Genomic DNA, 15666 nt, shown 5'->3' with positions numbered 1-15666 from the left:
AACGCATTGAATGTTAAATGGTTCAACATTCAGCGTTGAATCATTTAATTAAAGATTAATCAAACCCATGGTAAGTGTTGTGGCGTTGTGATATGAGTTTAATTTGAGTTTGTGACCATGGACTCATTTTAAGACACTTTTTTAAACAATGAATTCATGATACAAAAGAATTAACAAAACACAATAACTAAAAAAACAACAAATGCGAAGCAAGCAGTACTATAAAAAAATATATGTACTCCTTTCGTGTCAAATCTATTAGAGTATCTCCATATAAAAAACATATAGTTTAGAAAAAAAAGTACTTGACACATGTACTTTTACCTTCTATGAGGGAACCAATGTCCTCGTTCATATGAGAGTTTCCTTGCTTACCAAAAAAAATGTTTTGCACTTATACCTAACGTAAAATTTTGATGGTATTCATGGTTACAAATTATTACAGAGTATTATATAAATAGTTGTAGGATCAAGGGGGAAGTAACCAATCGGGAGGAAGCGGTGGGAAGCAATTTTTTTTCTTTTCGTTTTTTGAAAAAATTTTGTTCACGAACATTATAGATTTGATGAAAATATGAACATTTAATAAAGACACTTTGTGATAAATGTTTTTATTTTGGCAGAAAAACGCTCGAAGAAGAAATATATAACAATTATCGTGTTTTTCGAGCGTATGTTGTGGTTTTAGATATTAGGATTTAGATATTAGGATTTATAGGGTTTAGATATTAGGGTTTAGAAATTTAGGGTTTAGGGTTTAGATTTAGGATTTAGATTTAGAATTTAGATTGAGTTTTTAACACGAACGGTTTAGAGTTTAGGGTTTAGGGTTTGGTGTTTTCGGTTTATGGAATAAACTTAAAACACCAAACCCTAAAGCCTAAACTCTAAACCCTAAACCCTATACTCTAAATCGGGCTAAATTTTACTTCACAAAACTTGAAAGAAAAAAAACGTTCACATTCTTCACGAACAATATTATCTTGAATGTTATTTTTGTCGATCGTTTTCCCGCCTAAATAATAACATTCATCACGAAGTGTCTTTTCTAAATGTTCATATTTTCGTATAATCTTGATGTCGGAAAAAAAAAATTCCAAAGAAGAAAAACAAAAAAAAAAATTGCTTCTCCCACTTTCACCGATTGGTTACTTCCCATTGATCCTGCTTTATATAAATATATATGTATATGTATAATAAATTTACTCCTATTAATCACAACTACGAAGTAATTACTGCCTAGTTACCTAACGCGACCACTGTATATATTTATATTTACAAACTCATATTTACCATTTCACATTCAAAATAAAACAAAGTCATGGCTGATCTATCAAACCACTTCTTCAAGTTCATCAAACCAAACTCTAAATATAATATTGTAAGACATTTTGTTATGTTCTTGCCCTTTTCAAAAAATATGATTATTATGATTTATGATGTACACTAATTTTTATATGCAATTTACAGTCGATTCCAAGATCTTTTTGGGAAAAGTTGAAAGACACGAGATGCAAAAAAGCTGTATTGAAACGACGTTGCCACGAATGGCCAGTCGACATTAGTGAAGAAGGGTTTTTTTGTGACGGTTGGAAGGAGTTTGTGAAAGATAATGAAGTTCAAGAATTTGACTTTATTGTATTCAAACATCAAGGAAATTATGTATTTGACTTTGGAGTGTTTGACCAATCTATGTGTGAAAGAGATTATCCTACAAACTCGTGTGATGAAATGGATGTTGATGAGGCTGTTATGGATTCTGATGCAAATGGTATGATTTCTTATGTTGTACTAGGTGCCTCACTGGTTGTACGTTTCATATTTTTCATCTAGTTTCTAGAAATATTAGTTTAGTAGTACTGGAATTAAGTTTCATTTATCTATTTGATTTTACGAGTAAGTTTCATTTATCTATTTATTTGTGTAATCTATATATATTTATATTATTATCTGGTATCTATATCTATATCTATATCTATATGTCTATATGATTATAATAAGAGAGGTGATACTTCTACTTTTTATTTTAATAGATTCACAATAATTATATGTAATGTTCTAGAATTACCCTCAGGTAGATACTAGTAAAAGTTTGGTACAAAGGCATAAAGTTATTTTGGAAACCTAGCCTAAAGATTGAGGTCCTTGTATATGCTTATTAAACTTCACTAATATATCTTGGCTGGCTAGGAAAATGATCGGAAACGATTGAAGATAAATCGATTAATTAGATCGCATAAATCTAGACAATATTCATTGCTCTCACCAAGTAGAAGTAATGTAAATGTAAATATGATAAATCCTATATGTTTATTTTAAAGTTATTTTCGAGGTGACAAAATTACGTAGTGCTAAGTTTGAAGTGTTTATGACATGTTTTTTTTTTTTTTTTTTTTTTTTTTGACTTTTTTGCTCCGTTGGTCCTTCAATTATACACGAAATTGTAATCCGAGTCTCTCAAGTTTTTTTTTTTGGATTTTCGAGTCCTTAAAATTGCAAAATTTTGCAATCCGAGTCCCTCCGTCTAACTTCCGTGTAAATTGGTCGTTAACCTTTGACATGTGCCATGCATGTGAGGGTAAAATCGTCTTTTTACTCTTTTCTTTGACTTTTTTTTGCTTCGTTGGTCCTTCGTTTATACACAAAATTGCAATCCGGGTCCCTCAACTTTTTAATTCGACTTTTTATCTGTTTTTTTTATCTTTAATTCATACTTTTATCTTTGATTCGATTTTTATCATTAATTCATACTCGTCTAGTCATCTTTAATTCATACTCATCAGATCAAATTATGATATGTTTACTAAAAATTACGATGTATTACATAATTGAAATTTTAAAACGGCATATGGATTTGTTGACTAAGCATGAAACATTGCGTTGGTATTTGGTTTTCTTCACCTTAAATTAAAATGGCACTTGGTCTTCTTCACCTTAAAATTAAAATCCGAGTAGTTTAAACATCGATAAACACATGAATCAAAACTCAGAAAATCGATTTGAATCTTAAATTTAAACCTCAAGTCCAAACGAACTTATGAATCTAACCAATTCTATAACCTTTAAAGAATTCAAAACAACTTAACTTTAGCCGAAAATAACCATTAAATTGATAAAATCGCAAGAACATGTTCAATCACATATTCCAAGCTTTTTGACACAACAAATCAAATTGCGACTAATTTGATGCTTAACACTTAATTTCTTACCTAGAACATAAGATGATGACGAACAACCACCTAGGAAAAAAAAAATTCTTCCTGATTTCGAATCCGAACGAACTTCAGATCTGTCGATGATGATTTGACGATGATTTGATGAAGATGATGACGATGGTGAACAAACAAGATGTCGAAGAACATGAACTAACAAGCGTCTTAAATCGGACAAACCCTACCCATTCCTTGACGGCGATGCGAAGCGTCGAAGAAAGTTAGAAGAAGATGATGAGAGATGATGATGATAAAAAGTCGAATCAAAGATAAAAAGTATGAATTAAAGATAAAAATATATATATAAAAATTCGAATTAAAAAGTTGAGGGACTCGAATTGCAATTTTATGTATAAACGAAGGAACAACGACGCAAAAAAAGTCAAAGAAAAGAGTAAAAAGACGATTTTACCCTCACATGCATGGCACATGTCAAAGGTTAACGGCCAATTTAGACGGAAGTTAGACGGAGGGACTCGGGTTGCAAAATTTTGCAATTTTAAGGACTCAAAAATCCAAAAAAAAATTGAGGGACTCGGATTGCAATTTCGTGTATAATTGAAGGACCAACGGGAAAAAAAATCTATTTTTTTTTTTTTTAACCTTATAGTATAGTTTTACTCCTATTTGGCTTCTTTACATTTTAACATGGTTTGCTCTGTTTTATTGTACCCCAAAACTCCCTTTACAAAAATATTTTCTTCTAACAAGTTCTCTTATGTTTGGTAAACGTCCGGCTTATCCTTATATTCAGAAATAAATTTAATTGAATTTATTAAGAATTAAAAAGGACTAAATAAGAGTAAAATGGGAATCTTTAGTTATATTTTACAGCTATACATTTTTTGAAGTAAATATAAATAGTAAAGTTGACTATTGTTTTTGGGAATAATATGTATGTTTATGTTTATACCAAATTATGCTAACTAATAATGTTGTTAATTAGAGAGTTCGAAGGTGCTAAAAAAGCGCAAGAGGAACAACAATCCATCTAGAAGCGAAGACAAATTCGAGCTCAATGATGATCGAAGTTTCACGGCTACAATGACATCTACTTGTATCACAAGGTCCAGATTGGTAAGTCGGCTTCAAATTAGATCGAAGGAGATAATATTTGTATTTCCATTAACAGATTTTCAGTTTTTCACTAACAAATTTTGCAGCATGTTCCAACAAATTTTGCAAGATCAAATGGATTATTGACCGGCATAAAGCGTACACAAGTTGTTCTAAGGGATGAAGCACGAAGGACTTTGCAAGCATCGCTCAAAACTTATAATTCATATCTATGTCTAGTTGGTTGGCGCGAATTCAAAATCAAAAATGACTTGAGAGTAGGAGATGAGTGTACGTTTAAGCTCATAAAACGTGCAAAAATGCCCGTTTTTAGTGTTGTAATAAAACGTGTAAAGAAAAGGAAGACGATTTCAGCAACAAAAAAGGAAACTACAACGACTAGTAACATTAATCATCGTTCCTTTATTTCTACTCTCACGCCGAGTAACCTCACTATGTCGTGTCTGGTAATTTGTTTTATATTCCTTAAATCTCATGTTGAACTGAGTTATATATATGCATGTTGATCATTCACATATTGTAAATCTTTGCAATGTAGTACATTCCAGTTAATTTTTCTATACAAAATGGTTTGAAACTCGGAGAAGTGGTTCTTAGAGATGATAAAGGAAGATCATGGAACGCTCAACTCAATAAAAAAGGTGAAAAATCATTCTATGTAGGACGCAGAGGTCTTAAAGATTTATGTTATGCGAATGGATTGACGGAAGGTGATACAATCAAGTTCGAGCTTGTTGAGAATGAGAACGACGATCCTCTTGTTGCGAAAATTTCTCCATACGACGGTATTTTTTTGCATCTTTGATTATGTAAAACAAAATATCACGGATGGTCCCTGTGATTTGTATCGGAAATCACCAGTGCCCCTGTACTTTTTTTCCGTCACGAATTGTCCATGTGGTTTGCACTCGAATCGCCCGATGGTCCCTGCCGCTCAAACTACATGGGCCATCCTTGACGAAAAAATGCAAACCACAAGGACCATCGGTGATTCAAATTCAAATCACAGGGATCATCGTTGACGAAAAAAGCACAAGGAGCATGAATGTAATTCCATACAAATGAAACGCCTATATTTTTTTTTTTTTTTTTTTTTTGCAGAATCAATTTAGTCATAACGATTGAACTTTCAAGCCCATTCTTTTGAAATACAATTCCTTATACAATAACCAAAATGACAACTTATGAAACATATATAATATATAACTTCACCATCATATAATAAAACATTGTTTACATTATATTTTCCGAATCAAAAAGAAAACGCCAAACCTTGACTAGTTTATAACTAACACATGACTCATATAGACACATACCAAAACTTGGGGCATTTAACTTCAAGTGGCAAAAGATAAGTAATATTAAGACGACTTGGTACTTACACTAGCTACAAGTGTAATCCACCACTAATCTCGTGCTATGCCCTTCCCTTCTCTATGCTCGGCTTTTATATCTTTATATTTCGTACCTAAAACATGTAACAACTTTATAGTAAACATTAAAGCTTAGTGAGGTTATGAATAAATAAATAGGCAACAAAACATTAATACAACTCATCATATAATACATCATATGTTTTCATGATCCTTAACTTGATGACAATCGCGATTGCACCCATGATCCAAAACATAATCCATAACGTGATCAAACATGATCACAACATGATCCAAACATAATCCATTTACCATATGATGCCAACAACTTAACCACGTAATTTCAACAATTAACAAGCATAAGTGTACTATGGTTGTATGAAATCCTCATGCACGGATGCAATCCGAAAATCATACAACCATTGTTACCTCATTGATCATCCATAAGCTCACCTTAACTAGCAAGAAGTAATCAAAATGAGCAAGTAGCTCTTCCACACTTCAAGAACCTAAGTAAACATATATATTCATTAATATACAACAATTAATAATTATAACTATCGTCTTTGTTTAAAGGGAGAATTTAACTTCTAAGTTAACTTTCTTAATCAACAGTTGACTAACAACTACTCTTTTTCCATCATTTAACTTTTTTTTTTTAACGGCCTAGATCAGTGGCTAACACACCACTTACGCTACACACGCAACGAGGAAACTCGGTCTCGATCTTCGCTGTGACGACCCAATCGATTTTATTATACACCCTACCCAGCAGACTGTAGTAGGGGACCCCCTGCCCCACAAGGGGAAGACCCCACAAGGGGAACATGAAGTATATATAATATCCGGGAAAACCCCGTCCCCCTGAGAATCGAACCTGCACCAAAGGTGAGGCCTATCCCAAGAGGTGGCCATCCAAGCTAAGCCCGGATGGTTTTTTCCATCATTTAACTACTACATCTTCCATTAAACATCTATTTATTTAAATAGAATTATTAAGTATTACTTCAATATCATCTACTTCCACTTATAAAAATTACATACATCACAGGTTCTATATTCTTGTATACAACAAGTTAATACAACCTTTCAATAACCAAGTAATATTATCACCTTCTCATTATTGTTTATACATAACCCTAAAATATATTAATTGTTTACCTAATACTCTATAATCAGTACATACATATACATATAACTCCTCTAACCCTCTTTTCATCCATTTCCCCAAATTCTTAGAGTTAAGGTTTTATACATAACTCTAACCATCAAAATAAAAGAAGTAAATATGAACTATACCGTCAAGTTTATGGTGATGGTGCAAGAACTTCAATCCTAAAGCAAAATGGTTCTATCTTCAATTTTATAATTTCTTGATTCTTCCTTTCTATCTCTCACAATCACCTCTCTTTCTTTTCTATCTATCTTCTAATTTGCAAAATAAAAAAAAAAGAAACGTGAATGAAGAAACTTGATACTTCCAGTTTGTAATCTAATTTCATTAACTTACACATTTTACCCCTCTAATTTTGCCAAAGATACAAAATAACCCCTTAACTTATCAACTTGTTAAAACAGTCCCATTTCATAGAAATTAATATTATCATTTACTTCTTCTTTTTTTTAATAAAATTATAGAATAATACTCATTCAACAATATATATATATATATATATATATATATATATATATATATATATATATATATATATATATATGTATGTATGTATGTATGTATGTGTGTGTGTGTTACAACAAACCACAGGGACCATTAGTTATATTTTTTCATTATTTAATTAGAACTCCGTATATCATAATCATATTGAGAAGTTAAAAAAGAGGATTGAATTGTGTCATGTTCTCCTTATTAGCTCTAGTTCAAGTATATGTAAATAGGTTCAGTTCGTTTATCATTTTTCATATACTTATAAGCTTATTTCGCGCTTATGTCCATAGTTGACCTGGTATACAAACCTGTCCTAGTGAACGTAAACTCGACTCCTTCTGAGAAAGAGGACTACCCATACTTCATTGGCGAATGAGATGAAATTGTAACATGTAAATTAACTTGACTTTATATTTAGGAAACAATAAGTCCCTTGAGAACCATAGGCATGTAAAGAAAGTGAAGACTATTCCGTCAACAAAAAAGGAGACTACAACGACGAGCAACAATAATCGTCGTTCCTTTATTTCTACTATCAAGCCATATACACTCACAACTTCGGGTTTGGTAATTAGTTCTACAATCCCCAAATCCTATGTTAAATTTAACTATATGCATTTTGATCATGCACATATTGTAAAATTTTGCAATGTAGTACATTCCATTTGAATTTTCTACACAACATGGTCTACCCCTCGGAGAAGTGGATCTTAGAGATGATAATGGAAGATCGTGGAACACTCATCTCAATGAAAGCAGGGAAAAATATTTTTTTGTAGCATGTACTGGTCTTAAAGATCTTTGTTATGCAAATGGATTGAAGGAAGGTGATACAATCAAATTTGAGCTCGTTGAGAATGAGAACGACAAACCTCTTGTTGCGAAAATTTCTCTTTATGGTATTTTTGCATCTTTGATTTATCAGTATATTTGTGGTAAAAAGGTTGATAACCAGCAACTCCGACCGACCCACAATAAGTTGTCAATTTCATAATGTGGAGAGCATACCTGACTCACTCACGGGTTGTGGCCAGTGTTGCAAAAAACGGGATTAAATGGCGATTAATCGGTGATTAAATGGAAATATAACACTTCCGTTAAGTTTAATGTAATTCGCTATAAAAAAACGGTCAACGCCGATTAACTCGGTCAAACACGATTAAACGGGATTCGACGGGATTAAACGCGATTAATTCGGGATTAAACGGGATTAATTCGGTCAAAAAATTTATTTAATCAATTATTCATTTTTGAAATTGTTATATTTAATATATTTGTAATTATTATTTATTTTTATTATATTTATTATTAAAAGTCAACATTTGTCAACATTCGATTAATCTCCGATTAATCTCCGAATTGCCGATTAATCATTCAAATGTCTCGATCGATTAATCCCGAATAGCATTTTTTACAACCTTGGTTGTGGCTATGGAGATGGCAGAGTTCGAACCCCTGACCTCTTGATTTATTAGTATATTAAGCTGAGAAAGAAAATGATATAATTTTTCATGTGTCGTGTTCTCCTTGATAGGTCTAGTTTAAGTTTATGTAAATAGGTTCAATTTTTTCATGTGTCGTGTTCTCCTTGATAGGTCTAGTTTAAGTTTATGTATATAGGTTCGATTCGTTTATCATTTTTCATATACTTATAAGTTTATATCGCACTTATATATGTCTATACCTGACATATTATACATATCTGTCGTAGTGAACGCAAACTCGGCTCCTTCTGAGAAAGAGGGCCACCCATATTTCATTGGCGAAGTGAAGGAATATTTTATGAGAATGCTGGTAATTTAATTCTACACATTTAGTACATACATCTCCAATTTGGTTGTATATATAACATTTTTTGGTGTATGATTCTAGCCTCTATCAAGTTCATTTGCGAAAAAGACTGGATTAATCGACAAAAAAGAACTGATTCTCAAACGCGTCAAAGATGAGAAATCTTGGACTGTCAAGTTAAAGATCAGTATGAAGAACAACAAGAGCTACATATGTGGACCAGGGTGGAAAGATTTTTGTGTTGCAAATGATTTGAAGGGAGGTGATTATTTTAAACTCGAGCTTGTTAGCAATGGCGAACAACCTATCGCAAACTTCTATTTTCTGAAAATTTGTTAAACCTGATTAACAAGGGATCTTTTATAAGAGTAATGGTTTGTTTTTTGGTAGTATAGTTGTTAATGTGATTCAGAATCTCGATTAATTATCTTTTGTAACTCCATTCGAACCTATGTATTTCTTGTTATGTTACTATTTATGTAAATACTATAAATCCATTGGAACCTACATCTCTTCTGTTAAGTTAATTGATGATATTAGTTTAGTAAATTGTATGTAAATATTGTGAAACATTTTTTAAATTGTAGTATTTCATCTTGCTATATTAGAGGTACAAGAAAGAAACTGTATGAAAATATTGGAACAGATATAAACATTCAGGTTTGCGTGAGTGGTCACTGAGTTGCCCAATGAAGCACATCACCCGGGTTCAATTCATAGATATGTCAAATTGTTCAAAGGAAATGGGACTAGAGGGTGCGCATAATGCGCAATTCACCCGGTACCAGGTCTCGCGCTCGGAGGGCTTGATTACCCGAGGTTTTACCTTCTATGGAGGAGCCAATGTGCTCGTTCATAGGAGGGTTTCCTCGCTTACAAAAAAAATAAAAAATATATTGGAACAGATAGGCATAAGGGTGCTTCCGGTTCTGGTTTTAGTAAGGTATTTGCGGGCTCTTCATTCGGTCTTTCGACACTGTTATGAAGGATTTTTTTGAGTGCAAATCGAGTTAAACAAGGAGTCGATGATTGTTGTTGGGCACTGTCTCGCGACCGTGAGGTATAGGGTCGCGATCGTGAAGTGAACGAAATCAGGGATCATTAATAGTGGCATTTGAAGCGTATTTTTATTGTTGCAAATTACGGATGCCGGTAACAAAGACCTCGCGACCGCGAGGGGTACTATAGCGACCACGAGAATGCCAGACGGGGAGAACTTGGATTCGATTATGGATTCCTCATTTAATTGAATTCATTGTTCTTTTTGCACTATATATATATCCATATATGTAACCTGCAATGTATACCTACGAAAATTAATAAAAAATACTCTTTGATTGGCTGGGGGTTAAAGTAAACAAGTTTGATTATATATAACCTCGTTAAATTCTCATGTTTTCTACGTTTTCACTAGTTTCTTCGTGTTCATCACACCTATCCGTTTATTGTCAGTGGATTTTGTAAACTTGTGTTATCAAGTCTTGTTAGGGCTCACCTATTAGTTCCTAACAAGTGGTATCAAAGTTTAGGCTCCGTGTTTGCGGGAACAATGGCAGATAAGAGTGATATGAAGATTGATCGGTTAGATGAGACTAATTTTAGCTTTTAGAAGATGCAAATTGAAGACATACTCTACAAAAAAAAAAGTTTATCAACCCTTAACGGGTGTTAAATCGGAAGAGATGGGGCAAGGCGTGTGGGACTTGTTGGATAGGCAATCCCTAGGGATTTTTCGACTTTCTCTGGCTAAGAATGTCGTTTACAACAATGTGGGTGAAACCACAGCTGCGAGATTGATTGTGGCGTTATCCAAGATGTATCAAAACCCATATGTTTTGAGCAAAGTTTTCTTGATTCGGCATTTGGTAAATGCTAGGATGATGGAGGGTTCCTCGGCGACGGATCATGTTAACGAGTTTAATTTGATTTTAACTCGGTTGAAATCGGTTAATATTAAATTCGATGATGAGCTCGAGGTGTTGTTTTTGATATTTTCGTTACTCGTTAGTTGGGTTGATATTGTGACAACAGTTGGTGGTTTATCTGGAACTACTAAGCTCACTTTTGAAGGAATCCGTGACTTGATTCTTAGTAAAGGTATTCGAAGAAAAGATTCAAGTGGAAGTTCAGGTTCGGTTGTAAGTGTTAGTCGGGGAAGAGCTGTCAAACCCCGTTCAAAATCTTCCTGAACGAATACAATAACATCTGGTACCATTGCGATGAACGGACCTCTATATGCCATGAACGACTCCATGTAATATGAGCAAATGCACAGCGGAAGATTTCTTTCATACCTGAGAATAAACATGCTTAAAAGTGTCAACCAAAAGGTTGGTGAGTTCATAAGTTTATCATAAACAGTAAAATTCTTCATTTTGATAGACCACAAGATTTAAATATAGTACACCTATCTCGTGTACGAAACCATTTTTCATAATGCTTAGCAGAGTAGGTTCGTATCCTTTTCTCCCCAGTAGGTTGCCTCACGAATTTTAAATAATCGTGCACATATCTCGTGCACAAAACTAATACACATAACCTGTGTATAAAAATCATTCTCTCGATACACAACATTCACATTGCTTTCATAGCTTGGCTTGGTAACCGACCTTAACATATAATGCGCATAAATAATATCCCCAAAACAGAACCTCTCGTCTGTATAATATATAAACTTCGAAGTACTAAACACCACGCCCACTAGCTCTTCCGTCTAGTGAACATTCTGGGTGGGGGGTGTTAAACCTGGTAACTACCTTTAGGATTCGCGTGAATTAAGGCCATACCCGATTCTAATTCTTAGGTTACCAAGCAATAATAATCAGGGGAAAATATTCACATCAATTGGTGGCAATTATCATGTCCACATAATTCAATAATAATCCACAGAACTTCTGCCTGCATAATAATTCATTCGAGAAATGTTTTGCTTATGTCATATCGCGTCAAACATTTATAAAAGCATTTAATGTATTCTCAGTTCAAAATATATTTCAAAAGAATTTAATAAAGCAGTCGTAAAAACAACGCATGTATTCTCAGTCCCAAAAATATAAAGAGTAAAAGGGAATCAAATGAACTCACAATACGATATTTTGTAGTAAAAATATGCATACGACTAAACTGAACAATGCAGGGTTGGCCTCGGATTCACGAATCTATATCATTTATATATATATTAACACATATAATCGTAATCGAACAAGTTTAGATATTATTATTAATTGTTATATCAGTAACTTGTATGTCTCATTGGTAACTATATTAACTATATTTATTTTATATACTTTAGATAAATAACTAGTATTTATTATGAAAATATTTATGTTGTTATGCGATATGTTTTAAATATATTCTTATATAGCTATTTGGTAAAATAATTTCAAGAATAGTAAATAAAAATTTGTATCTTTTTATGATAATAATAATAATAATAATAATACTAAAAGTAATTAGATTTAGTAATGATACTGCTATTAATAGTTTTGATAATAATACTAATAAATTTAGTAATAATAATAATTTTTAAATAAAAAGATAATAATGATAAGATAAAAATGTTAGTTTTCATAAAAATAATATTTTAAATAATAATGGTACTTTTAAATAAAAATGATGATTCTATTAGAAATTTCAATAGTCATAATAATAATAATAATACTATATATTTTAATAATAATAATAAAATTGATAATAATATTAATTATACTAATAATCTTATTTATAATATTGGTAATAATAATAATTACTTAATAACAATCAATAATAAATAATAATAATAATAATAACAGTAAAATTAATAATGAAATAATAATAATAATAATAATAATAATAATAATAATAATAATAATAATAATAATAATAATAATAATAATAATAATAATAATAATAATAATAATAATAATAATAATAATAATAATAATAATAATAATAATAATAAGAGTATTAGTAATAACTACCTCAAAGGAGTAGCCCTTAAAAAATGCCCAAGTCCGAGTTTGAACCCGCGACGTCCCGCTAACCCTATAATAACCTAAACCATTCCTCTGTCTCAGCTTTTCTGATTTAATTCCCATTTTAAATTTATTTAACCCGTATTAACTTGTTTTTATTTTCTTCTTCTTTTTCTAAAAAAAATGCCCCAGACCGGGCTCGAACCCGAGACCTCTCGCTCAACCGAAACACCCCTTAACCAATACACTCTCAATTTTTCTGTTTTATAATGGATTCAAATGTATTAAACCCGTGTTTTTCGGTTTTTATTTTCTTCCCCATCTTTTCAACATTCAGATTAACCAATGACCCATAACCATCATCATTCGTCATTAACATCATCATCAACTCATGATCAATATCATAATTCATCTTCATTATTTTATCCTAATTCTTATCATCTTAATTCGTACATATTATTATCTATTTCCCTAATCATCATCATCAAGAATTACGGCCTATCTGCAAAAAAAAAAAAAAGGATTTATGGTGGCCCAAGTTTATCAAGTGTATATGTTTGGCTATGTGAATTCAAAAGCCCGAAACATGTTGCAAATAAACCACCGACGGGTTGGGGTTTGTTCTGGAAATGGAAACACTACTACATCCTTATCATACTTCCATTATCTAATAATCATCATTCTTATCTAGACCTCATCATCATTTAATTAGCTATAAGGTCGTGATTGTCGGGAAATAAGAAAAAAAACACGCATCATATTTATCATTATCATGCGTTTAATAATCCTATACTCATCATTATCGTCGGTTCCTATCATCCCATCATTATCACAAAAATTAAAGATTAATCACCCCATAATTGTATGTCGGCCATAAACGTTTCTTAATTCCCACTTGTATAACCTTTTAACATGCTGTAAAGAAGTACCTATATAAATAATCTCTAAATCTGAATCGTGAAAAGAAATAGAAGAAATAAAAGTATTGTATCGGAAAAAGGTGGCTGCTTTTGTTGGCCATTAATCTAGTGCTTGTCCCACATGCACTAAAACATTCCAAGTTTATAATGCCTAATTTCATAAGGAGACCTTAATATAATACTTGATATCTATAAGTTGTGAACTTCTTCAATTTGTTTTGTCACTCTAAATAACTCGGACAAAAACAGTGAAACAAAAATATAATCGTAGGTTTAATGGTTTAAAAGGTGGCTTGGAGACAAAGTGGTGTACATTGATGAAGAAGAAGGTGTAGCGTGGGGTGGAAATGAAGGGTGGCGGTTTATCTTTTGTTTTGAAAGAAAAACGGCTGCAACAATGATGATGGGTGGTTAATGGTTTTAAGGTGGTGTTGGAGTGATAATATTGAAGTGGGTTTAATGAAAGTGGTGGTCACTGGTTTGATCTAAGAGATTACATAAACAAGAACTAAAGATAGAAATGGTATGTGTGGGTTAAATTGTGGTACTTGACAACAAGAGAGAAGCAGAGAAAAGAATACAAGGGTGATGTTTAAAGATAATCTAACGTGAAAGATGGTGGTTGATTGTTGTAGTTGATTCTTGGTTCTAAAACAGAAACAAAGAGGAGAAATGGGTGCGTGTAGGTGTAACTCATGTAATGTATACATATGTATATATAAATATAGAGAAAGAGTGGTTTAATTGTTCTGTGTTATTGTTAAAAGCCAAAACAGAAGAATCAGAAAAGATTAAGTGATCGACAGGTAGAATAAATTCAGGAAGGAACAAACAAAACTATATTAAGTGCTTGTGAGTTTAATATAGCCACAAGATTCGTATCTTTTTTGTTTTGTAGCTTGATTGGTACGACAAAATCTTCAATTAGTAGCAGAGGAATAAAGAAAAAAATTAAAGCAGATAGAGATGGTAACGTAATTTGGATGCATCTGATTTTGATTTCGAATCTTATAACAGAATTGGAGACAAGAAAATCAACTCAGTTACAGAGTGAAAACGATTTGAAACATAATACGATATTCTCTATAGTTATAAATGTATTTAACTGTTTTTACATGTATATATATATATATATACATATACATATATATATATATATATATATATATATATATATATATATATATATATATATATATATATATATATATATATATATATATATATATATATATATATATATATCTGTATACATATTTGTATATATATAACTTTATTTTGTGTCTGTATACATATAACTTTTGTATATGTATATGTATTTATTTATATATATGTATTTGTATAGCTGTATATAATCTGTATCTATATCTGTATTTTAGGTAAATATAATAATATTAATTATACATCATTAATGTTTAATATTAATTTTAATAATAATAATGGAACTAATAATAATAAATAACTTAATAATAATGATAATAATATCGATAATAATATCAATAATTCTAATAAATATATTAATAATAATAATAATTAATAATGATACTAATAATCAAAAAATGAGAATTTTAATAAATTTAATGATAATAATCATAATAAATATGATAACAATAATTTTATTAATAATGCTATTATTTCCACTACTTATATATATATATATATATATATATATAT

The 15666-nt window shown here is 31.3% G+C and overlaps 1 protein-coding gene and 1 long non-coding RNA gene across 2 annotated transcripts; one reads left to right on the top strand and one right to left on the bottom strand.

Annotated features, from left to right (window-relative positions):
* Positions 1-1321: 1321 nt before the first annotated feature.
* LOC139876162 (B3 domain-containing protein REM6-like) lies at positions 1322-9458 on the top strand. Its single transcript, XM_071863463.1, has 9 exons — positions 1322-1381; positions 1471-1771; positions 4159-4289; positions 4376-4735; positions 4828-5074; positions 7747-7895; positions 7984-8227; positions 9040-9122; positions 9201-9458. The coding sequence occupies exons 1-9, from the start codon at positions 1322-1324 to the stop codon at positions 9456-9458; spliced, it is 1833 nt and encodes a 610-aa protein (XP_071719564.1).
* On the bottom strand, positions 5541-7097 carry LOC139877866 (uncharacterized). The gene is made up of 3 exons (XR_011768809.1): positions 6962-7097; positions 6116-6171; positions 5541-5757 (listed from the first exon to the last, which is right to left on the bottom strand). It is a non-coding gene; the product is annotated as an uncharacterized lncRNA (long non-coding RNA).
* Positions 9459-15666: the final 6208 nt, after the last annotated feature.

Source organism: Rutidosis leptorrhynchoides, chromosome 11 (assembly GCF_046630445.1).
Source record: "Rutidosis leptorrhynchoides isolate AG116_Rl617_1_P2 chromosome 11, CSIRO_AGI_Rlap_v1, whole genome shotgun sequence".
Classification (NCBI taxonomy): Eukaryota; Viridiplantae; Streptophyta; class Magnoliopsida; order Asterales; family Asteraceae; genus Rutidosis; species Rutidosis leptorrhynchoides.
The sequence above is the reverse complement of the archived record's forward strand: the minus strand, read 5'-3'. Positions and strand labels throughout refer to the sequence as shown.